Source organism: Mucor velutinosus (assembly GCF_035048745.1).
Source record: "Mucor velutinosus strain NIH1002 chromosome Unknown tig00000165, whole genome shotgun sequence".
NCBI classification, from domain to species: domain Eukaryota; kingdom Fungi; phylum Mucoromycota; class Mucoromycetes; order Mucorales; family Mucoraceae; genus Mucor; species Mucor velutinosus.
This window is the reverse complement of record NW_027041913.1, coordinates 1253146-1275543: the sequence shown is the minus strand read 5'-3', so window position 1 is coordinate 1275543 and position 22398 is coordinate 1253146. Positions and strand designations below refer to the sequence as shown.

Genomic DNA, 22398 nt, shown 5'->3' with positions numbered 1-22398 from the left:
CTTTTGTCAAGATGTTGGGCAAAAAGGGCACCTTGATGTGACCTTTGGATGTGACCTTTTTCCTTTTGAAATAGAAAAAAAAAAAAAAGCTATACATTCCAAAATTTTCTATACATCATTGACATTTCAGTGTCTTTTTGTTCATAAATCTATCACAGTAATGACTGATCAAACATTCGCAGCATTTGACCTTGATCCTCGTTTGGCTAGAGCTATAGCTCAATTGGATTTCACTCGCCCAACCCCCATCCAAGCACAAGGTATCCCTCTTGCCCTTGCTGGTAAGGATATTCTTGCTCGTGCTCGCACTGGAAGTGGTAAAACAGCTGCCTATGCCATGCCCATTGTACAAAAGATTTTGGCTGCCAAAGAGGTAAGCTAGATGCACATTAGAGCCGGGATCGCTAACTAACAATCATGCATTTGTAGTCATTGGATGCCGAGGCCTCTATCAAAGCTTTGATCTTAGTACCTACGAGAGAGTTGGCTGAGCAAGTGACAAACCACATCAACAAGCTTTTAGTCTATGCAAACCAAGTTGTCAAGGTTGTCAATTTGGCCGGTCAAATCTCTGCACAGCTCCAAAGGTATGTTTGATAGTGGATCAACGAGCATGATGGATACTGAGCTGAGTACTATTAGACCTTTGCTTGCAGAGAAACCCGACATCGTTGTTGCAACACCCAGCAAAGCATTGACTCATCTTGAAGCCAACAACATGGATTTGAAGGAATCACTTGAAAACCTTGTTATCGACGAAGCTGATTTGGTCTTGTCATTCGGCTATGAGGATGATGTTCGCAAAATTTTGAGCTATTTACCCAAGATATACCAAAGTTTCTTAATGTCTGCCACATTCACCAAAGAAATCGAACAATTGACAGCTCTCGTTTTGCGCAAACCCGCCATTTTAGCTTTGGAAGACACCCAGGAAGAGACTGATGCGTTAACACAGTACGTCGTCAAATGCACCGAGTTTGAAAAGTTCTTGTTTGCCTTTGTCATTATCAAATTACGTCTGATCAAGGGCAAAATATTGTTGTTTGTCAATGACATCGACCGCTGTTATAAGCTGAAGCTTTTTTTGGAGCAATTCTCCATCAAATCCTGTGTACTCAACTCGGAATTGCCATTGAACTCTAGATATCACATTGTAGAGGAATTCAACCGCGGCATCTACGATTACTTGATCGCTACAGATGAATCCGAGTTGAAGGGAGAGCAAGATAGCGATGATGAGGACGAGGATGCTAAGGAACAAGAAGATCAAGAGGAGGAAGAGGTCAAGTCAGACAAAAAAGGTAGTAGTTGAATGATTTTCACAAGGGATCAAGAGTGCTAACATTGGGGGGGTGTTGTTAGCTCACAAGGGCAAAAAGGTCCAACGTGATAAGGAATATGGTGTTTCTCGTGGGGTTGATTTCCAAGGTGTTGCAGCCGTCATCAACTTTGATTTCCCTACATCTGCCAAAGCTTATACTCATCGCATTGGCCGTACCGCTCGTGGTGGTCAGCGTGGTATGAGTTTATCCTTTGTTGTCACCAAAGATTTAGTGGAGGATAAGAAAGAAGTTGCTCGTGGAAAGGGGGTCTACGATGATCCAGTGTATCTTCGAGTCAAAAAACAGCAAGAAGCCAAGGGAGCTGAATTGAAACCTTACAGTTTTGAAAAGAAGAATGTCTCTGGTTTCAAATATCGTGTGGAAGATGCATTAAAAGCAGTGAACAAAGTGGCAGTGAAGGAGGCCCGTATCAAAGAAATCAAGCGAGAGATCCTGAATTCCGAGAAACTGAAAGCACATTTTGAAGACAAGCCTAAAGATTTGGAGTTCTTGCGTCACGACCATGCTCTCCAACCTGCCAAGGTACAAGATCACTTGAAGCACATTCCTTCCTATTTAATGCCCCGTATTGCTGTTCCTACTGCAATGGCCAATTCTGAGCCCATTGATGTGCCATTCAAAAGCCAAAAGCGCAAAAGAGGCAACTTTAAGAAGGGAGCCAACAAGGTAAGACATGCGCAAACTCAGGGATGTCTCAGTTGCTTATCATCTCATCTCTACATAGAAACGCAAGGATCCATTGAAGGTTATCAAGCGTCGATAAATACATAAATTAGAACAAAACGTCTGTAACATAGAATATTTTAGCATGTCAATAAATAATGATCAAATTCAACGAATTTTTTTACTGTTCAAAACTTTTGTTTCAAGTGCACCAAAGTATTGCTAAACCTTGTGCCTTGATGATTGGTATTTTGCCTTTAAAACGGTTAACAAATTAAGGTACTCATCTACTCTGGAGACAAAAAGTCAGATATCGGGAGCCGCGTAAAGTTGCTTTTAGGCCGAGGTTCTTGATCCTGATCTTCGTCCTGGTGGCGAGTAAACATGGTGGTGGTGTTTGGCAAACGCTTCAGCGAAGATGTGTCGCTCCGAATCGGGATTTTGATGCCTTGCTTTGAAAAGCACTTTGAAAGAGGAGTTGATTCTATGCACATTTAATCACAAAAGAATGGAGATTTGTTTACACATGGCATGTAGTTTACCTGTTAATCCAGGAAACTGTTTCAAGGAAGGGAGCTTTAGTTAGTATAGCTGCCTCTTTTTTTTTTTTTTTAATATACCACAGATTGGATAAAGTTTAAACTTATTTTTACCTTTTTCGCAGGATATACTGAAAAGGGAGTTGAAAAGACCTCTTGCTGGATTCGCGTACTCATAGTAAGGGGTTCACTACAGTGTATTTGGTTAATCATTTGACATTTATATATAAATTAAATGTTTGCTAGCAAACATTTGGTATTACCCGGCAGCAAGATTTGCAAACACAAATTTAAGAACAAATGTGCCCTCGGTTCTGACGGACAAATCATGAAATATGAAATATGTGCCAGGCTCATTGTTTTCATTGTACAAATGATAGGCATTTGACACACTGGATCCTAGTAGATTTCGGACATATTCGGGCTTATCATTAGATGAATTTGCAGACCATGGCGTATACACTAGTGTCCTGTTCTCAGTTTTGCCTACATTGTACAGCTCACATTGGACCAAGAACAAGATGGAGTCCTCTGGTCTGTATAACAATGGTGAGTAACATTGACGAGGGCGGATAAACGTAGTCTTACTTTAAATCAATTGGATTGCCATCTTGATCTTTGGAAGAGAGTTGCAAAATGGGAGGTGGATCAATGGGTCTGCGATCCTTTTCGCCAAATCCACAGCATCTGGCTCGAATGGGATTTTGCACCACTTCTATACAGAGATAATCTTGTTAGTATCTCCTTTTACCTAATTGTGTCTGAATCCCGTAAGTTACCCAAGGTGTAAGAGACGTCTAATTGACTTGGTCGCAGCAGCTTCAAAGGCGGTGGAATGTTGTGTATTGACTGGTTCATGGGAGATGCAAGAAATGGCACTGATATTTCGGTTTGATTTGATTTGATTTGATTTGACAATGGATGTGTACCTTTTTTTTTTTTTTTTTGCCTCTCACAAAAAGTTTATTCCATATAGAAGAGAGAAAGAACGTTTGATGAACAATTGGGATCCAGTTATTATGAATATACGATTCACAGAGGGAGATGCAAATTTGACGAAACGCAAAAGAAAAGAAACAAAGAAAGAAATAAAAAGGAAAAATAAAAAGGAATTACGGAATAAAAAGCAAAACAGGATGTCTTCTTTTTATATACTTTTTTGCTGTCACCTCGATTTTTTCGCCATGTTCCAAAACGGTTCATGACAAGCTTGAAAACAGTAATCATGTAGTCGTTTTGTGCAATGTTCTTTTTTTCTTCAAATTTACTAAATCCAATTGTAAATTGCACAAGGGTATTTTACGTTTCTTGTAATTAAAACGAGTGGGCCAACCATACCGAATTGCCTGGATGCACAGAGTTGCGTCTATCCTCATTTTGGCGGTGATCGTCGTCGTCGTCGTCGTCGTCGTCGTCGTCCTGATCTTCTTGGTCTTGGTCGGATACCTTGATCGAGATGTCTGAATTGCTTTGAGTAGATAGGGTAGATGTAGTAGCACTGGCCGTATTGCCATCGTCATCTGCCTGTTTGATTTCGAAACAAGTAGGTGGCGGAATGACCATATTAGGCGCTGAGGCGTGTCCAATGAGATCCCCTTTAATTCCCACTCTATAAAGCGCTTGGGATAATGTGCCCATTCTAAATGTCAACAATGTTGGTCAGTTTGTCAAAACTTAAACTTTGCCCTATTTACCTCGCATAAAACATTTGGAGCTTTAATCTTATCGACTCCTGATACAGATCAGGTATCGTACGCCCATTGTAGTAGCCTTGTCTGATATTACGAATAAACATGTAGAACTCACACACAGACACCAATCTGTCACGGCAATAGCGATCAATGCAAGCCCAATCATCCAACATGGAGATACGGAATCGATATGGCAAATCTGTCGTATTCCTTCCGCATGCCTGACATCCAGAAAATGGGGCTGTGGCAGGTGTGCTGAGTCGCTCCCAGATCATATTTTTCGCTGCTGATATTTTAAGAGGAACATCGTACGGTCTTTTCGCTTGGTCTTGTGCAAATCCATATGGCGCTTCCTCTATGAAACATGTGTTCAACAAGATGGCTTCATATAGTTTCTTTGCTGATAGCCGAGAATTGGGTCCAAATCGGAGACAGGGTTCAACATCCTCGGTCAGACTATTCTTCATGTAAGGTGTCCCATGAAGTTTTCGAATAGGCACTGATTCACCTGATTCAGCAAATTCCTTGAATTCGTTCAAAACCAGGGGGTCAGTTGGATCCTCCTCTTGTGTGTCGTCCTGGTGATTGAATAGGCCCGCCATGTCTCTCGATGCTCGCTTGTTTTGGCTATCCTCCTCCTCTGAAGCAGTAGAAATGCAGCTACCATTGGTGCTGAGTCGATGCTCTCTTTTATGCTGCTCTTCCATGTCTCCCATTTTCAATTTCAGTTCTTTGAGTTGCATCTCTTCCACTTCCATCTGATGTCTGCAGTGCTCCAATTCTTGCTTCAAATGCTGATACTGAATTTCAAGCAGGTGCTTTGCTCTCTTTTCTGTAGCTACCATACCATTCGCTTCCTCAAACAGCTTCTGCGATAATTCCTCCAGTTCATTCTCCACATCTGCTTTGGCCTGCTTTGCCTTGTCTGCCTCCTTCTTTTCAGTTTCATATTTCTGCTGTAAAACGGCCATGTCTCTTTTCATGTTGGCATATTGCTCCTTGGTCTTTTGCAACTGATCTCTTGTCTCTTGGTATTTTTTCTGCTGAGCGGCTAGTTCGTTTTGATTCGTCTTTGATTTAGCTTGCTCCATTGTGAGTTTATCTTTCAGTTCAGAGATATTCTTGCGCTTCCTTTCTCGGTCTTGCTGTATTTCTGATAGAATGGGTATAACATCATCACACAGTGCACAGTGCTTGGAGTCTTTGGAAACCAAGATGTGATGACAAGGACAATCAGGCTTCAAGGGTGTACTTCTATTCAAACTTGAAGAAGTGGTGGGCGTGATAGGAAAGTCGTTTTTTGTTTCGAGTCGAGGTGATTTGGGCACGTTGTCGATCATGGTCTGCAGATGCGAGTAGAGATTGGCAATGTCTTTTGTTGTCACGGGCTTCTCGTAGGATCCACGTCCCTCCTCGCTTGCTGCTGGAGAAGACATGTTGTTCAACTGAAAAAAGGTGAAAAAGATAATGACCCACTTTTTTCCTCTGTTCTTCAATCAGGTTGCTCAGAAACGGGATTGGCTCGTTTTTAGATATTTGTTGGAGAGAGAAATCGAGGCTAACTTATCCAAGCGATTGGATCAGAAACATGTTTGGTGGTGATAAAACATCCGAGATTCCGTGGGTCTTTTTTTTTTTTTTTTTTTATATATTCTCCATCATGTTCAAATGTTTGAATTGCACTTGTATACTAGAATCAAGCCGCTTATGTAAGATGTTCGGTACAGTCTAAATTGATGGTGGTACATTGCTTATTACATGCTCTGGATATCACTGAGAGATGAGGCCATCTTGTTACTGAATTCTTGGATTTCTGCCATCTTCCTCTAATTGCATTTCTTTTATTTTTTGCAGAAAAGCTAGTTCTGTCATGTTTGCTTCCCCTGATCAAATGCTGAATAGGAATGAGACCTGCATTTATTCGACGAGTCGACATCAAACATCTCTGCACTTGAAACATTCCTCTGAAAAGCAACACGCACCCTTTATTCACATGCTATTTCAGTTGGCATGACCATCAAATGTGATACTACCACCCTCTGGTAAATGTGTTGTTGTTCATTGATCAAACGTACAGGCGAAAGGGATAGCTTGAGATATGCAAAAACACGCGATTGATCTTGGAAGCCGCACATTTTGCAAATCTTGTATATTTCCTCATACTGAAGAGGAATGCTATGCACTGGAGTCAGTCGGCGTGCCCTTAAAAATGCTTGGATGCACTGCAGTATACTCTGGCTTGATAATTGATTGTATATCTCAAGATGATAATGATGATGACCTTCAAACGTGTTGGTTGGTTATGAAGCAGCAGCACAGAAAAACTGTAATTAACACGCAAACTTGACAGAGACTGGTACAAGCGACTGAACATACCATATGCTGAAACGATTATCACCCTACTACAAGTGTTCACTCAAATTGATTTGGCAGCATAATAGTATGCGTCTATTTCACATTAATCCTGCTTGATGGAAAGTGAAACGATGCCACGACAACTGATTTGATTCTTTGAGCGCTGCAGACTTTGCTGGTGAATATGAATGCGGCAACAGTTTGGGCATCGCTTGTCTATACGATACATCTTTCTAGGTTGCCCTGGCACATGAATCATCATCAATTGTAAAATTAGACATTTAAGGTTCTACAGTTTGGTGTGACCCTTACGAAATCAAAGCGTGTGTGAAATAACTGAGAGTACAGCACCCTTAAAATGCTTCCCTGAATCTCCCTCTCCCTTTTCTTTTCTTTTCCAAACTTGTTTCTTTCCCTTTGCTCTATACATCACCAAAAATGACAAAACCCGATTTACAGCATGACATGGGTCAATTACTGATGTGTGGCTTTGATGGTTTGGAAGCGACAGAGGGCATTCTGGACCTGATTCGTCATCACAACCTAGGCTCCATCATCTTCTTTTCTCGCAACATTGAGTCTCCTGAACAAGTACAGCGTTTAACTCATACACTGCAAAAAGCCGCCAAAGAAGCAGGTCATGCTCGCCCTCTGTTGATTGCTGTGGATCAAGAAAACGGCGTTGTGCGTCGCTTGGGATCGAGTGGTACGTACCTGCCTGGAAGCATGGCCTTGGGCGCTATCGACTCTACAAGTGCAGCCTATCAAGTCGCGACCGCGACTGCCAAAGAGTTGCTTGCATTGGGTATCAATTGGAATCTGGCACCTTCCATGGATGTGAATAACAACGCTTTGAATCCTGTTATTGGCGTTCGTTCGTTTGGTGAGAATCCACATTTGGTAGCCAAGTTGGGCTTGGCTGAGATAGAGGCCTATCATCGACATCACGTCGCAACTAGTATCAAACACTTTCCAGGCCATGGTGACACGGCTACGGATTCACATCTTGGTGTACCTGTGATTGATAAAAGCTTGCATGAATTGGAACAAACGGAACTTGTTCCTTTTACGCACTGCATTGACGCTCAGAGCGACGCTCATCCCACATCGGTCATGATTGGCCACATCGCTCTGCCTCAAATCATTGCGGAAGAGAATCGTCCTGCTTGTATCGCATCGGAAATTGCCACCGATTTGCTACGAACGAAGCTCGGCTATCAAGGTATTATCATTACAGATTGTTTGGAAATGGATGCTATCAAGGATACAGTCGGATCTGCTCGTGGTGCAGTGATGGCTCTGCAAGCAGGGAACGACATTAGCATGCTCTCCCATACACTCAGCTTCCAACAAGACGCTTTCAAATTGCTGGGCGAAGCTATTCAGGAAGGGACGCTGAACGAGGATGCTTTGAGTGCTTCTTTGAGTCGAGTAGCCGCTCTCAAGGATCGCTTTCTTAGTTGGGATGAAGCTCTTAAAAAGCAAGATTTGACTGACGTTGGATGCAAAGCACATTTGGAACTGAGCGAGCGTCTTTACAACAAGGTGCCTACTGTGGTGCGTGATCAGCAGCAGTTGCTCCCCATCAAGCCATCTCAGGACGACAAGATTTTGTTCTTGGCTGCTGATGTGCCTCTAACGCTTGCCATTGACTCGGAAACAGAGCCCTTCAACTCAATGTACGACTCGTTATATCGTCGCCACAGCAATACCGAATACATCATCTTTAAGCAAAATACACCAGACTTGACAGATGCTATCAAATCTGCCACTATTGTGATTGTTGGCACAGCAAACGGCAACTTGCACCCTTTCCAAGCTGATTTGGTTAAATTGGCTTCATTGCACGCAAAGAAATTAATTGTGATTGCAGTAATTAACCCTTACGATTTGATGGCTTTCCCCTCCATCAGCACCTATTTAGTCACTTATGAGTACACTCCTCCTGCTCATGAAGCTGCTGTTCGCTTGATCTTTGGTGAAATCCCTCAGTCCAATCATCTTCCTATCACCATCCCAAATACAGACGCACATGCTGCTCAAGAACATTGGACGATCGTCCCTTACACGGATCAAGATACCAAACAAGCGCATCGTCTCTGGAGTAGCATCTACAACAAGTCGTGGCCTCTCTCTTTGGAAAAATTCTCTCTTGTTCTCTCTCGCCTACAAAAGCCACGCCATTTTTGCGTTTACAGCCAAGATGTACTAGTGGGATTTGCAGCAACACAGACCATTGAAAAGACAGGCCAACTCGCTCTGTTGATTGTTCATCCTGACTACCAACGCCAAGGCATTGGAACCAGACTCAATGATCACTGCTTGGATATGTTCCGGGAGGAGGGCGCCACACGAGTCATGCTTGGATCTAGCTATCCACGTTTCTTTTGTGGTGTCCCAGACAATGATATATTAGGCCAACAAGCTCAAGGTTTTTTCAGTCGGCGCGGGTATACACTGACTCAGCATGTTTGGGACCTGATGGGCGATATCAGGAACTACACCATCCCGGCTGCATTAACGGCTCGAATGGAAAAGGAAGGCATTTGGTTTGGCACCATTGATCCCACTGAAATAGGAGACTTGATAGCATTTCAAAAGCGCTACTTTGAATACTGGGTATCCACATATGAACACCATGCTCATCTAGGCGATTATCAAGACTTGGTGGTGGCACGAGAAGGAGATAAGGATGGCAACATTGTAGGAAGCTTGATTTTGTTTACTACTGAAGGCTCTCACGAGTACCGTACAGATTTGATTTGGACAGATGATAGCTTGTTTACAAAAAAGAGTGGCGGAATGGCATGTGTTGGCGTCGCTACAGAGGAGAGAGGAAGAGGCATTGGCATTGGATTGGTCTCTTATGCTAATCAGACGCTCAAGGAACGCGGAGTGGATGTATCCTATGTAGACTGGGTTGAACTAATTGATTTCTACAGTCGCACTGGATACCAGAAATGGAGAAGCTACAGACTTGGAGCAATGAAATAAGCTACTGTAATTGTTTATGTCGCACGTGGTTGTATCTATATAATAAAATGAATCCCCTGTTTGCTCCCTTTCTGTCTTTCTTTCTCTTTCTTTTTTCATATACAAAATAACAATTCCTTTCCTTCAACTCTTATAAGCTCCTCCTCTTTTCTATATCAAAGATCATGGCTCTGGCAGCCCATCAACAAACACCTCCACAACCTCAACATGATTACTTTTCAAGTAAACCTGATGGTTTCCATGTGGAGCAGCAACAACACTCTCACAACATAATGTCACTCATTCCAGCCTCTAACGAAAAACCACGCTCCATACTCACCAATACTAATAATTCCATCTCTACTGTTAATACACCATCTATCCACGAATACCCAATTACGACTTCTATTACTACTACTTCTACTACTAATGAACATTTGTATCAGAACGAAGCTAACAGACAGTTCAGTCTGCCCCGCTCTCAGCTGTCTCTAGGTCAGAGTGCAGAGACAGATCCAACGCCTTACTCGGACATGGACGCTATTCCACCCCCAGGTCCAAAGCGATACTCCACCAGCTTCAATCTGGCGCCTGCTTCATCATTCAAAAAGAACGCTCAAACAAAGCAAAAAAACCGACTTACCAGAAATCACACAACTGCCGGCACATCTACAGAAGCTGTGAGCGAGGATTTCGCTAAAGAACTGTCTGCTAGACAAAAGGCATTCCGTCGTTTATCCCGTCGTAAGCCTCTAGAGGAAGATGAAGACCGAGTTTTGATGGGTACTCGTATTTCTGAAGGCCATCAAAACTACATTCTAATGTACAACATGTTGACTGGTATTCGTATTGCTGTCGGACGAGTCTCGGCAAAAATAGACCGACCTCTAGTAGAGCAAGACTTCTCGGCTGCTCACAAACTAGCATTTGATGTGTAAATGATTTTCCCCCCTGTGCCGTCCAGTAGACTGTGTCATTAACAAATTGTCTTTTTTTTTTTTTTTTTTATAGCACAGGTGATGAGCTAACACCTGGAGCCAAGTATGATTTCAAGTTTAAAGATTATGCACCTTGGGTCTTCCGTGCTTTGCGTGAGAGATTTGGTATTGATCCAGCAGATTATCTGGTAAAAATGACGAATTTCCTGTCAAGTTTAAAACCTATTGACGCATTTATTCTGTATCTAGATTTCTTTAACGAGTAAATATATCTTATCTGAGCTCGCTTCTGCCGGTAAAAGTGGTAGTTTCTTTTACTACTCGAGAGATTATCGCTTCATCATCAAGACTATCCACCATACAGAGCACAAGTTCATGAGAAAGATTCTCAAGGAATACCATGATCATGTTTCCTCGAATCCAGATACCCTGCTTTGCCGTTACTATGGTCTTCATAGAGTCAAGTTACCCCATGGTCGCAAAATCCATTTTGTCGTCATGGGCAATGTATTACCACCCAACAAAGATATCCACGAAACTTATGATCTCAAGGTAAAAAAAAAAAAAAAAAAAAAAAAAAAAAAAAAAAAACCTTCATCTCGGCTTGTAGATGTACAAATGACTGACTTAGCTCTCTCTGTAGGGCTCAACTATCGGCCGTTTCTTACCTGAAGAAGAAATCCGCAAAAATCCCTATGCTGTCATGAAGGACTTGAACTGGGAAAAGCGAGCTGCCAAACTACAACTTGGTCCTGTCAAGCGCAAACTCTTCATCACTCAATTATTGCGAGATGTCAAATTGCTGGTGCGTATGAATATCATGGATTACAGTTTGATGATTGGTGTCCATGATATTGTCCGTGGTAACAAGGACAATGTCCGCAACTCCACATTACAAACCTTCCAGGTAAATTTGAGCCACAAACAGCACTATTTATAGATTTGCATGCTCACCACATCTAAATAATGCATAGCCAAATACTAAATTAGCAGAACGTCGTGCTTCTATGATGAAACGTCGTGAAAGCAAAGCCATGGTCTATCGAAAGGTAATCATGGAAGCTAATCCTGATCGTCTCAATGCCTCTGAATTACCTGATACGCTTTTTGATGAGTAAGTTGTGTGTGTGTATGCATTTGGCCTAAGCTGCAGATCTAACATGAACCATAGACGTCGTAATTGTGCATTCTACTCTGACGATGGTGGCTTCCAAGCAACGGATGAAAAGAATAGAGCAGCACCATCTCTTTACTTTTTGGGTATCATTGACATCTTAACGCCTTACGATCTCAAGAAGAAATCCGAGCATTTCTTTAAATCAATAACTCAGGACAAGAATGAAATCTCTGCTGTCAAGCCCAAGGTCTATGGTAACAGATTCATGGGTTTCATGGCCAAGAAAGTCTTGGAACACAACGAAGATATCCCTCATGAGTACCAAATAGAGTCCTCTCCTGAATCCAAAAAATCAGTTTAACAAATCATATTTATCTATTCTATTCTTATTACTCAAAAATAAAATGTATATTGCCATAGCTGATAATGGTATGTAATTCTAAGCTGGCTCTTCTCAACATACAAGGCTATTTATATGTCATAAACAGGTTTGAGCAGGCTTGTTTGCAATCACGTTCAACTAAGCATTCCTCCTAAAAGAATAAAATGCCTATTTAAAGAAAGGCGACATCCATCTCTAGGATGGAAGGTAACTATACATGTGTTAGCATCGGGTGCAGTCTGACTCTCTTGAATCAGTGCATGCACGGGCGCAAAAGAGCGTGGAATGCCACAATCAGATTGAAAAATATCTCCCATGCTCTTGGTATTAACAAATGCTAGCATTATGGAATATTAACCATCTCATTTAATTTTACTGATTAGTATAACATTATAGAGAATGAATGCTTTTGTTCATCTCAGCAAAATACAGAAGTTTTATCAGTTGGCTTGCTAATGTGGCGCTCTCGACTCTTCACCATATGGAGCCTATCTAGAACTGTAGATCTGAATCATTGAAGATACTTCACGTCTATATCAATAGGCACAAATCATATGCGGGCAGGAAGCGTGCTTGCATTACCTTTTATTGCTCCAGAATATGCAAAGTAAAACGAGATTTTGATGCAATTAAGTCGTGTTTTCTAATCTCAAAAACCGTTTTAAACTGCCATAATATCAGTTATTTGCTGACACCACTGTTCGACTTTTTTTGGGATCGCCGAAAAGTACCTCTATACCATGAGGGGTACCTCATAAGTTTTGTTCAAAATCAAGCAATTGCGTGTTAGACCGTTAAAACGAAGACTTTTATTATAGCGTGCGAGTGTTCACGCTTCGAAAAAATACCCTCCTACGAAATCGTCAATTTTTGGCTAAATTTTGTCTGTAAAGCAAGGCGAAACTTGAGCGACGATTTTTTGGATGCACAAAGAAGAAGCTGTCGATTTCTCATGATACATTTATGCTGGAACTTCAAGGCAGGGCGCATTCAGTAGGGGTTTGTTTGCATTACGCTTTGATACGTACTACAATTAGATTCCTAATGACAGAAACGTGGTAATTTGTTAAAATCAACCAAAAAACCGCAGAAACTATTCTACCGAAAATCAGTTTAATAGCTTAAATCAGTATAACAATAAAGACATCTACCATTTAAGACCAGAGCTTCGTACAACGCTAAGTATCAGGATCATCAAATAGAAATGTGATTTACTTACTCGTTTAGCAATGCGAACTACAACGCCTTACTTATAGGCCAAATTCTGTCCAAATCTAACCATTTTAAAGCACGAATAACTCATGCCACAAGGCGCCTTGGGCTCTTGGAATAAGACCAAACAGCTCCTTTTGATTGCGCTTTACTTATTGATGCTTTATCTCAAATCTTTTTGGGTCGTTGCAAATCCATGAAAATCCTTATATTTTTCATGTGTATTAGTAAGGGAAAATTCTTGAAAATCAAACGATCGCGTTTTTCACCCCAAAAACGAAGACTTTTCCTGTAATACATATCAGACCAAATTGGTCGTAAAGATACAATGCAGCACTGGAAACTGTTTCTATGAGACTTGTATATGCTATATCTTGACATATTCGCAGAAAATCGGGTTTGAAATATTTGCAAATTGCTCATTAGTTTCGGTCTGAAAGCTGAACGTAATCAGCATCAATCGATGCGCCTTTATTGACTCTTTATAAACGCATTAGAAAGTAAAATATAGCAACGACAGTTTTCATAGTCAAATTCAGCAAAAACGTCTAAAGAATGTGAGATCAAATCAAATTTGAACACAAAAATGCCCACTGCACAATTTCAAATTAAAGTGCAGCAGTTGCAGCTGCCATGACAGAAGACTGAGATCAAATCTACTGGACGTGACGTCGGGTAGGCCGCCCTCTCGTTTTCCCGTACTCCCTTTTTTTACTATTTTTTTGCAAAACGCGTTTAGTATAAAACCATGCTGGACTGGGAGCCCTTTTGATTGAAAATAACACTTTAGCTTCTGATAACACGGGTTTGTACTGTTAGAAGTACTTGATACTGCTTCTTTGAAGCGGAATATTGTAGATACCAATTGATAACGAGCACTGGACGACATAGAATCGTCACTAATCGAATTTGCTTATTAGGTTCTCATAATTTTTTTACTTGTTTGACGTCGGTGCTGCTGCCATTACTTCTCTGCTATCTCTGCTGTCTGCTTCTTTGGTTTATTATGTCTAATAGCTGCTTCTCCGGTCCCTGTCTCTGGCGGTTGCTTCTTTAGTCTTTGTCTGGTCTCTGGTGTCGCTCGTTCTTCGGTTTTTCTATGATGTTGATGTCGTTGCTGCTGGTTTTGCTACTGGTGTTGCTACTGCTCTTGACACTGGCGTTGTGGCTACTTCTGTTTCTACTGGTGTTGCTACTGGTGTTGTTGCTACTGGTGTTGCTGCTGCTAGTCTGGTCTTTCTTGGTCTGCTGCCTCTGTTGTATGCTTGTTCTTTGGTCTATCTCTGGTTGCGGTAAGTGGTAAGTAACCTTTTTTCTTGTGGTCGCAATGATATAAAGCTTCTCTGGACGTTTGTATTATTGCTTCCTTTCTCGTGGTAATGCATTCGTAACGTTTGCTTTGTTGCACTTTTTTTTTCTTTTGTTGGCTGTGATACGATCAGCTCAACGAATGCTTGCAATGTTGTTGCTTCTTATGTATGAACAACAAGCATGATGTACTACTATATATCTGTATTGCCGTTGTAATACTACTTTGTTATATGGTCGTGGATTGTTGTTTGTGTTGACTATGTCGCTTCACATGAAACAACATTAGTCATTATGTTATATTATACACTTATAATACTGCTGTTGCTCCTGCAATTGTACGTGTTTATGTTGCTTGACATCCGACTATTATCATGCGCGTTGCTCATGTATGCATTTTTGTTGCAATAACAGCGAGTTGTTCTGAACATCTTTGATGTTGTATTTGTTGTTACGCTTTTCTTCTGACTCACTTTTTTGTGTGAGTGTTTCTTTTTTTTTTTTGCCTACATACTACTCTACTCCAATAGTACTGTAGCATGTTCTTTTCTTCTTTTCTTTTCTTCTATTATGTTTCTTTGAAGCATACCTTTTTTTTGCGTTGCGGTGGATGTGCCTATCACTGAAGCTCAACAAGACTTTATCCGACACCAGGAGATAGATAGGCTGCCTCCACTTGGTTATCGCTACTTACTTTAGTGATGATTGAGGGTCTCAACGCCAGAATCTAAAGCTAGGTAGTGTAAGTAAGGCATACTCTAGCACCTGAGGGAGATTTGATGATAGCAGCGGCTATATTGCTATTATAGCGGCGCTTAAAATTGTGCCTCACATCCAAACAGGGGGAAACCCTCGCAAATTTTTTTTAGGTCAGCGGAGTTTTCAGGCGATTTGATTGGCTGAGAGTTCGAAGCAGCAAAGGTCTACAACTAGTTGATTTCCTATTGGTCTGTCATTTATAATAGTTATGTGTTTGTAATAAAAGAATGACCAAATGAATATACAGTGCGCGAAAAAAACGTTCCAGTGTTTTGTCAATTCGTAGTTTTACACTTACAGCTCTGTCAATTTTTCTCCAGTTTTAAAACTAAAGTAAGACTACGAAAGCTTGGGTTTTTAGCCACAAAATGAGCTACTAAAATAATTGACACAGTAGATATTGAGCTAGTGCAACTGACGTAACGTAAAAATTTTCGATTTTGTAAAATTGGAAATATCGCTTGATGACCTTATTGTTTGTATACATTCCACAAAAATGATCCGAGAGCCGTAATTTTTTACATCAGTTATGTTTAAAATGTTAGTTATCCGAGGAATGCTTAAAAAAGTATAACGAAGCCTGAGATTTTGGTCTTTTCCCTCATTATATTTTACCATCTTTACTTCATCACTTTTTTTACCATGACACGTCCCATTCCTCAGGAGGTTCAAGGATCTGTCAAGGCTCTTTTCAACCAAGGCTGTTCCCTCCGTGCCATTCAAAAAATCTTCCCAGATTTGTCCGTCAGTGTACTTTCTCGCTATAGGAAGAAGTTTCTTGTTCATTCAAAACATGCCAAACCCGGAAGACGCAGCAAAATCACTACGCAGAATATGAACTACATTGAGAGGAATCTCCGCAATGGTAATTTAGACGGCCCCAAGGGCGTGCAGTGCTACCTTGCTCATATGGGAGTTCAGATGACTTTGAGGAATATACAGTATATACTCAAGCGCAAAGGGTTCAAGGCTAAAAGAAAGGTAAAGACCAATTTCGTGTCTGCGGAGAACCGGAAAAAGCGTCTTGTGTGGGCCAAGAGACATCGACATTTGACTGCGGACGATTGGCGTAAATGGTGATTTTCCGATAAAACCAGGGTCAACATGTGGGGATCTGACGGCGAATCTTTCTACTGAACTGACAGGCCCACTGAGTTGATGCCTCATCAAACTGAGGCTCAAGTTCAGGGAGACGGTGGTGGCGTTGTTTTCTGGGGCATGATAACAGCGGAGGGACCCAGTTATGGCTCCACCATTACCGAAGGAACTGTTTACTCAGAAGTTTATGCTGAAATTCTGGACTCATCTTTGCTAGACACTATTGAGTACTATGGGCTGGACAAGAAAACGTTTAGATTCCAGCAAGATAACGCAAGACCACATGTTGAGGATATAGATCATCTCTGAGAGGCAAATGTATTAGGCGTCGTTTATTACATAAGAGGATCTGAGAATGAGCTGAGATGCATAATAGAAGTGAGAGGTCTTTATTCAAGCAGCACGAAGGAACATGAGTGGTGCCATCAAATGGCTAATCTATATCCTGGTTCCTAGAGAGTGGTAGCCTATGGCCTTTCGTCCCTGGAAGTGGGTTTCAATTCCGACAAATGTTCTTCTGTCAAAGCTATTAGGAAGAACATTCTATCCTGGATCATCTTTGTTGTTTATCCTTGACTGGTGGTTCATGAGTTCTGATGCAGCACATCCTCGTTACTGGTTCAAGGCTTATACAATTATCCCGCATTCAAGATCAACGTCCTATTGCTGCGGCACTGTCAAATAACTATAAATACCTTTGATATCTACACTAGTTTTGATCATTATTCAATCTTGGAATAACATAATAAATATATTCAGTTCTAATTGTATTTACTCTGTCTATATTTTGTTATTCTAAACACCCCAAAGCCCTGACCTAAACCCCATTGAACATGTCTGGCATCAACTAAAACGTCGTTTGAACAAGTACCCTACTAGGGCCATCAGCCTTTCTGAGCTAGAAGACAGAATTGAACAGGAATTGTATAAGTTCACAAAAGAAGACTGTCTTAAATACATAGGCAGCATGCCGCGCCGAATTAAAGCGGTTATCAAGAGTAAAGGTTGTCCAACTAAATATTGAGCTTTTTTATAAAATTTAATAAATTCGACTTTTCACTTTTCATAAGGCTACCGTTCTTTTTCTAATTATGTGAATAAAGTGCATAATATATCATTTGATAGCCAACTACTTAGGCTATTTATGAAACTAAGCAAACCCCAGTAGCTTTGATATTTGCAGAGAAAACTGGCTATAAGTGCAATTTGGCAAAACACTGGAACGTTTTTTTCGCGCACTGTACTATGCATCTCAGCTCATTCTCAGATTCTCTTATACAACTCCTAATACATTTGCCTCTCAGAGATGATCTATATCCTAAACAGACAAGAGTTATTCTATTTATACTAAGTTCTGAATGCCAAAGTAGCAATTTATCTTGTACAACGCTTATCACATCTGGTGAACCTCAGTATTTAGATAGCTGAGATGCACTTCAATTATCATAGCTTGTCCATGTTGTTGCACAACACAGACATATCTACCCATCAAGAATACCTTAATCTTTATAGACAGTTGTAGCCCTTCTGGCACAACAAATTTACGTCAGTTGCACTAGCTCAATATCTACTGTGTCAATTATTTTAGTAGCTCATTTTGTGGCTAAAAACCCAAGCTTTCGTAGTCTTACTTTAGTTTTAAAACTGGAGAAAAATTGACAGAGCTGTAAGTGTAAAACTACGAATTGACAAAACACTGGAACGTTTTTTTCGCGCACTGTATATTCATTTGGTCATTCTTTTATTACAAACACATAACTATTATAAATGACAGACCAATAGGAAATCAACTAGTTGTAGACCTTTGCTGCTTCGAACTCTCAGCCAATCAAATCGCCTGAAAACTCCGCTGACCTAAAAAAAATTTGCGAGGGTTTCCCCCTGTTTGGATGTGAGGCACAATTTTAAGCGCCGCTATAATAGCAATATAGCCGCTGCTATCATCAAATCTCCCTCAGGTGCTAGAGTATGCCTTACTTACACTACCTAGCTTTAGATTCTGGCGTTGAGACCCTCAATCATCACTAAAGTAAGTAGCGATAACCAAGTGGAGGCAGCCTATCTATCTCCTGGTGTCGGATAAAGTCTTGTTGAGCTTCAGTGATAGGCACATCCACCGCAACGCAAAAAAAAGGTATGCTTCAAAGAAACATAATAGAAGAAAAGAAAAGAAGAAAAGAACATGCTACAGTACTATTGGAGTAGAGTAGTATGTAGGCAAAAAAAAAAAAGAAACACTCACACAAAAAAGTGAGTCAGAAGAAAAGCGTAACAACAAATACAACATCAAAGATGTTCAGAACAACTCGCTGTTATTGCAACAAAAATGCATACATGAGCAACGCGCATGATAATAGTCGGATGTCAAGCAACATAAACACGTACAATTGCAGGAGCAACAGCAGTATTATAAGTGTATAATATAACATAATGACTAATGTTGTTTCATGTGAAGCGACATAGTCAACACAAACAACAATCCACGACCATATAACAAAGTAGTATTACAACGGCAATACAGATATATAGTAGTACATCATGCTTGTTGTTCATACATAAGAAGCAACAACATTGCAAGCATTCGTTGAGCTGATCGTATCACAGCCAACAAAAGAAAAAAAAAGTGCAACAAAGCAAACGTTACGAATGCATTACCACGAGAAAGGAAGCAATAATACAAACGTCCAGAGAAGCTTTATATCATTGCGACCACAAGAAAAAAGGTTACTTACCACTTACCGCAACCAGAGATAGACCAAAGAACAAGCATACAACAGAGGCAGCAGACCAAGAAAGACCAGACTAGCAGCAGCAACACCAGTAGCAACAACACCAGTAGCAACACCAGTAGAAACAGAAGTAGCCACAACGCCAGTGTCAAGAGCAGTAGCAACACCAGTAGCAAAACCAGCAGCAACGACATCAACATCATAGAAAAACCGAAGAACGAGCGACACCAGAGACCAGACAAAGACTAAAGAAGCAACCGCCAGAGACAGGGACCGGAGAAGCAGCTATTAGACATAATAAACCAAAGAAGCAGACAGCAGAGATAGCAGAGAAGTAATGGCAGCAGCACCGACGTCAAACAAGTAAAAAAATTATGAGAACCTAATAAGCAAATTCGATTAGTGACGATTCTATGTCGTCCAGTGCTCGTTATCAATTGGTATCTACAATATTCCGCTTCAAAGAAGCAGTATCAAGTACTTCTAACAGTACAAACCCGTGTTATCAGAAGCTAAAGTGTTATTTTCAATCAAAAGGGCTCCCAGTCCAGCATGGTTTTATACTAAACGCGTTTTGCAAAAAAATAGTAAAAAAAGGGAGTACGGGAAAACGAGAGGGCGGCCTACCCGACGTCACGTCCAGTAGATTTGATCTCAGTCTTCTGTCATGGCAGCTGCAACTGCTGCACTTTAATTTGAAATTGTGCAGTGGGCATTTTTGTGTTCAAATTTGATTTGATCTCACATTCTTTAGACGTTTTTGCTGAATTTGACTATGAAAACTGTCGTTGCTATATTTTACTTTCTAATGCGTTTATAAAGAGTCAATAAAGGCGCATCGATTGATGCTGATTACGTTCAGCTTTCAGACCGAAACTAATGAGCAATTTGCAAATATTTCAAACCCGATTTTCTGCGAATATGTCAAGATATAGCATATACAAGTCTCATAGAAACAGTTTCCAGTGCTGCATTGTATCTTTACGACCAATTTGGTCTGATATGTATTACAGGAAAAGTCTTCGTTTTTGGGGTGAAAAACGCGATCGTTTGATTTTCAAGAATTTTCCCTTACTAATACACATGAAAAATATAAGGATTTTCATGGATTTGCAACGACCCAAAAAGATTTGAGATAAAGCATCAATAAGTAAAGCGCAATCAAAAGGAGCTGTTTGGTCTTATTCCAAGAGCCCAAGACGCCTTGTGGCATGAGTTATTCGTGCTTTAAAATGGTTAGATTTGGACAGAATTTGACCTATAAGTAAGGCGTTGTAGTTCGCATTGCTAAACGAGTAAGTAAATCACATTTCTATTTGATGATCCTGATACTTAGCGTTGTACGAAGCTCTGGTCTTAAATGGTAGATGTCTTTATTGTTGTACTGATTTAAGCTATTAAACTGATTTTCGGTAGAATAGTTTCTGCGGTTTTTTGATTGATTTTAACAAATTACCACGTTTCTGTCATTAGGAATCTAATTGTAGTACGTATCAAAGCGTAATGCAAACAAACCCCTACTGAATGCGCCCTGCCTTGAAGTTCCAGCATAAATGTATCATGAGAAATCGACAGCTTCTTCTTTGTGCATCCAAAAAATCGTCGCTCAAGTTTCGCCTTGCTTTACAGGCAAAATTTAGCCAAAAATTGACGATTTCGTAGGAGGGCATTTTTTGTCATATCTTAGGACAGAAGAATTGTATTAAGATAAAACAAAAACCATTCATGAGCTCTACTGTGAGTCTATTACGGTGTGAGGGCTTTAAGGCACAAGTGCACCTTCCTTCCATGATTTTGTTGAGATTCTATATTCTACGAACTCTTACGTACTAGGGTAGTGTAGTAATTTACATTGCATACCGTATGTATCAATTCACATGTTTGAAACATTAGTATATAAGAATGGTCTTCTTTTTTGGCAGGAATTGAACGTTGGTAAATATATATTTCATTACTGATTATTTATATTTTTATCACAATATATCCATCACGTAATCTCAATACTACCACTTGTTCAATAAGATTTATATATCGTAACATAATAAATTTATTATAGTCCCTAAACACTTTTACAACCCTAATATGGAAGCTGAGCTGCGAAGTATTTGTCAGGCATGGTTCATATATGATTAGAAATTTTATATATCAAGTTACTATTAATTAACAATCAAGTTTCTTCTAACCTTTTAGCTATTATTACTTTTGTAATATTAGCCAACGGTCCACAGCAGCGCGAGCCACCTGAACTTAGATTGGTTATCGCCAAAGCAAAACGTAGATCAGGAAACCAATCAAAGTGTCGAAATGCTCATCGTAACGTAATAAGTTTATGGTCTCTACTAGACACTTTCAAAGCCTCCAAAAGGAAAGAAGTTAATCTTACAAGTATGTTGATGGTCTGACGTTGTTAAAAAAATAAGACCTCAAATAGAAATAGCATGAATAATGGTAGTATTATGTAATTCGCCGCCTACTTTCTAATAGCTTCAAAAGCATCTATTATTGCCTTTATAATTAGAAGGGAATTGAGTTTGCCAGTTGGTCCCACAAGCCAAAATTGGTTCAAGCCCAGACTCATAGTCTGTTCCAGATTGGCCATATCTTGATGATTTTGGACTTGATTGAGCTATTTTTGCAGATTCAACCAAGTAGAATATAATGATCATCCTGTATTTTCTTAAGCTTTCTTGGAGTATTTTTCAAGGCGCATCCAATGGTACTAAGTAATATAAATGTTTTGAATAAACTTATCGAATGATTTATGAAAATATGAAAAGAGGTTTCTGGCAAAATGCCGAAATTTTACATATCAAAGTCCCACAAAGATGATTTCAGAGGTTGCTTTGGATCGATAAAAAACGTTTTGATTCAAGATATACCATAGTAAAAGTCTTCATTATCAAGGTCAAAAATGCAATCGTTTGATTTTCGATGAAAACCATGAGGGGTACCTCATGCTTTTTGGTCGAATTTCGGCCATGTTTTTTAGGTCCCAAAAATGTTGAGCAAGGGTGTCAGGAAGTTACTGCTATTCGAGTACAACTGTTTGGTGCTATTCTGACCATCTAAAACGGCCTTGAACGCAAGAAAACGCAGCTCAAATGCACTCAGGGCTAAAAAGGGGAAATACCAGTATGCTGCTTGCCCGTATATGAAGTAGCTACGTGTATATGGGTGTAGAGCATCACATAAGAATCAGATCCACAGATAATATGAAGGGGTTTCATGCGTAAGTGGAGGGTCAAAATGAAAGTAGCAATTTGTTGATAAGGTACGCAAGGGCAATCGGTA

At 40.3% G+C, this 22398-nt stretch overlaps 6 protein-coding genes across 6 annotated transcripts; 4 read left to right on the top strand and 2 right to left on the bottom strand.

The window, feature by feature from the left end:
• Window positions 1-160: 160 nt before the first annotated feature.
• ATC70_003366 (uncharacterized protein) lies at window positions 161-2106 on the top strand (the record flags this gene model as incomplete). The annotated part of the gene is made up of 5 exons (XM_064822728.1): window positions 161-373; window positions 430-587; window positions 643-1301; window positions 1363-2009; window positions 2068-2106. The coding sequence occupies 5 exons, from the start codon at window positions 161-163 to the stop codon at window positions 2104-2106; spliced, it is 1716 nt and encodes a 571-aa protein (XP_064679328.1).
• A 187-nt stretch (window positions 2107-2293) lies between these two features.
• On the bottom strand, window positions 2294-3403 carry ATC70_003365 (uncharacterized protein; the record flags this gene model as incomplete). The annotated part of the gene is made up of 6 exons (XM_064822727.1): window positions 2294-2490; window positions 2549-2564; window positions 2660-2735; window positions 2809-3081; window positions 3134-3260; window positions 3325-3403. 6 exons carry the CDS (start codon window positions 3401-3403, stop codon window positions 2294-2296), a joined length of 768 nt encoding a protein of 255 aa, XP_064679327.1.
• A 456-nt stretch (window positions 3404-3859) lies between these two features.
• ATC70_003364 (uncharacterized protein) lies at window positions 3860-5672 on the bottom strand (the record flags this gene model as incomplete). Its single annotated transcript, XM_064822726.1, has 2 exons — window positions 3860-4184; window positions 4240-5672. 2 exons carry the CDS (start codon window positions 5670-5672, stop codon window positions 3860-3862), a joined length of 1758 nt encoding a protein of 585 aa, XP_064679326.1.
• Window positions 5673-7029: 1357 nt separating this feature from the next.
• Window positions 7030-9585, top strand: ATC70_003363 (uncharacterized protein; the record flags this gene model as incomplete). The annotated part of the gene is made up of 1 exon (XM_064822725.1): window positions 7030-9585. The coding sequence occupies one exon, from the start codon at window positions 7030-7032 to the stop codon at window positions 9583-9585; it is 2556 nt and encodes an 851-aa protein (XP_064679325.1).
• Window positions 9586-9749: 164 nt separating this feature from the next.
• Window positions 9750-11980, top strand: ATC70_003362 (uncharacterized protein; the record flags this gene model as incomplete). Its single annotated transcript, XM_064822724.1, has 6 exons — window positions 9750-10498; window positions 10576-10690; window positions 10752-11054; window positions 11146-11409; window positions 11477-11616; window positions 11674-11980. The coding sequence occupies 6 exons, from the start codon at window positions 9750-9752 to the stop codon at window positions 11978-11980; spliced, it is 1878 nt and encodes a 625-aa protein (XP_064679324.1).
• A 3942-nt stretch (window positions 11981-15922) lies between these two features.
• Window positions 15923-16687, top strand: ATC70_003361 (uncharacterized protein; the record flags this gene model as incomplete). The annotated part of the gene is made up of 2 exons (XM_064822723.1): window positions 15923-16356; window positions 16426-16687. The coding sequence occupies 2 exons, from the start codon at window positions 15923-15925 to the stop codon at window positions 16685-16687; spliced, it is 696 nt and encodes a 231-aa protein (XP_064679323.1).
• Window positions 16688-22398: the final 5711 nt, after the last annotated feature.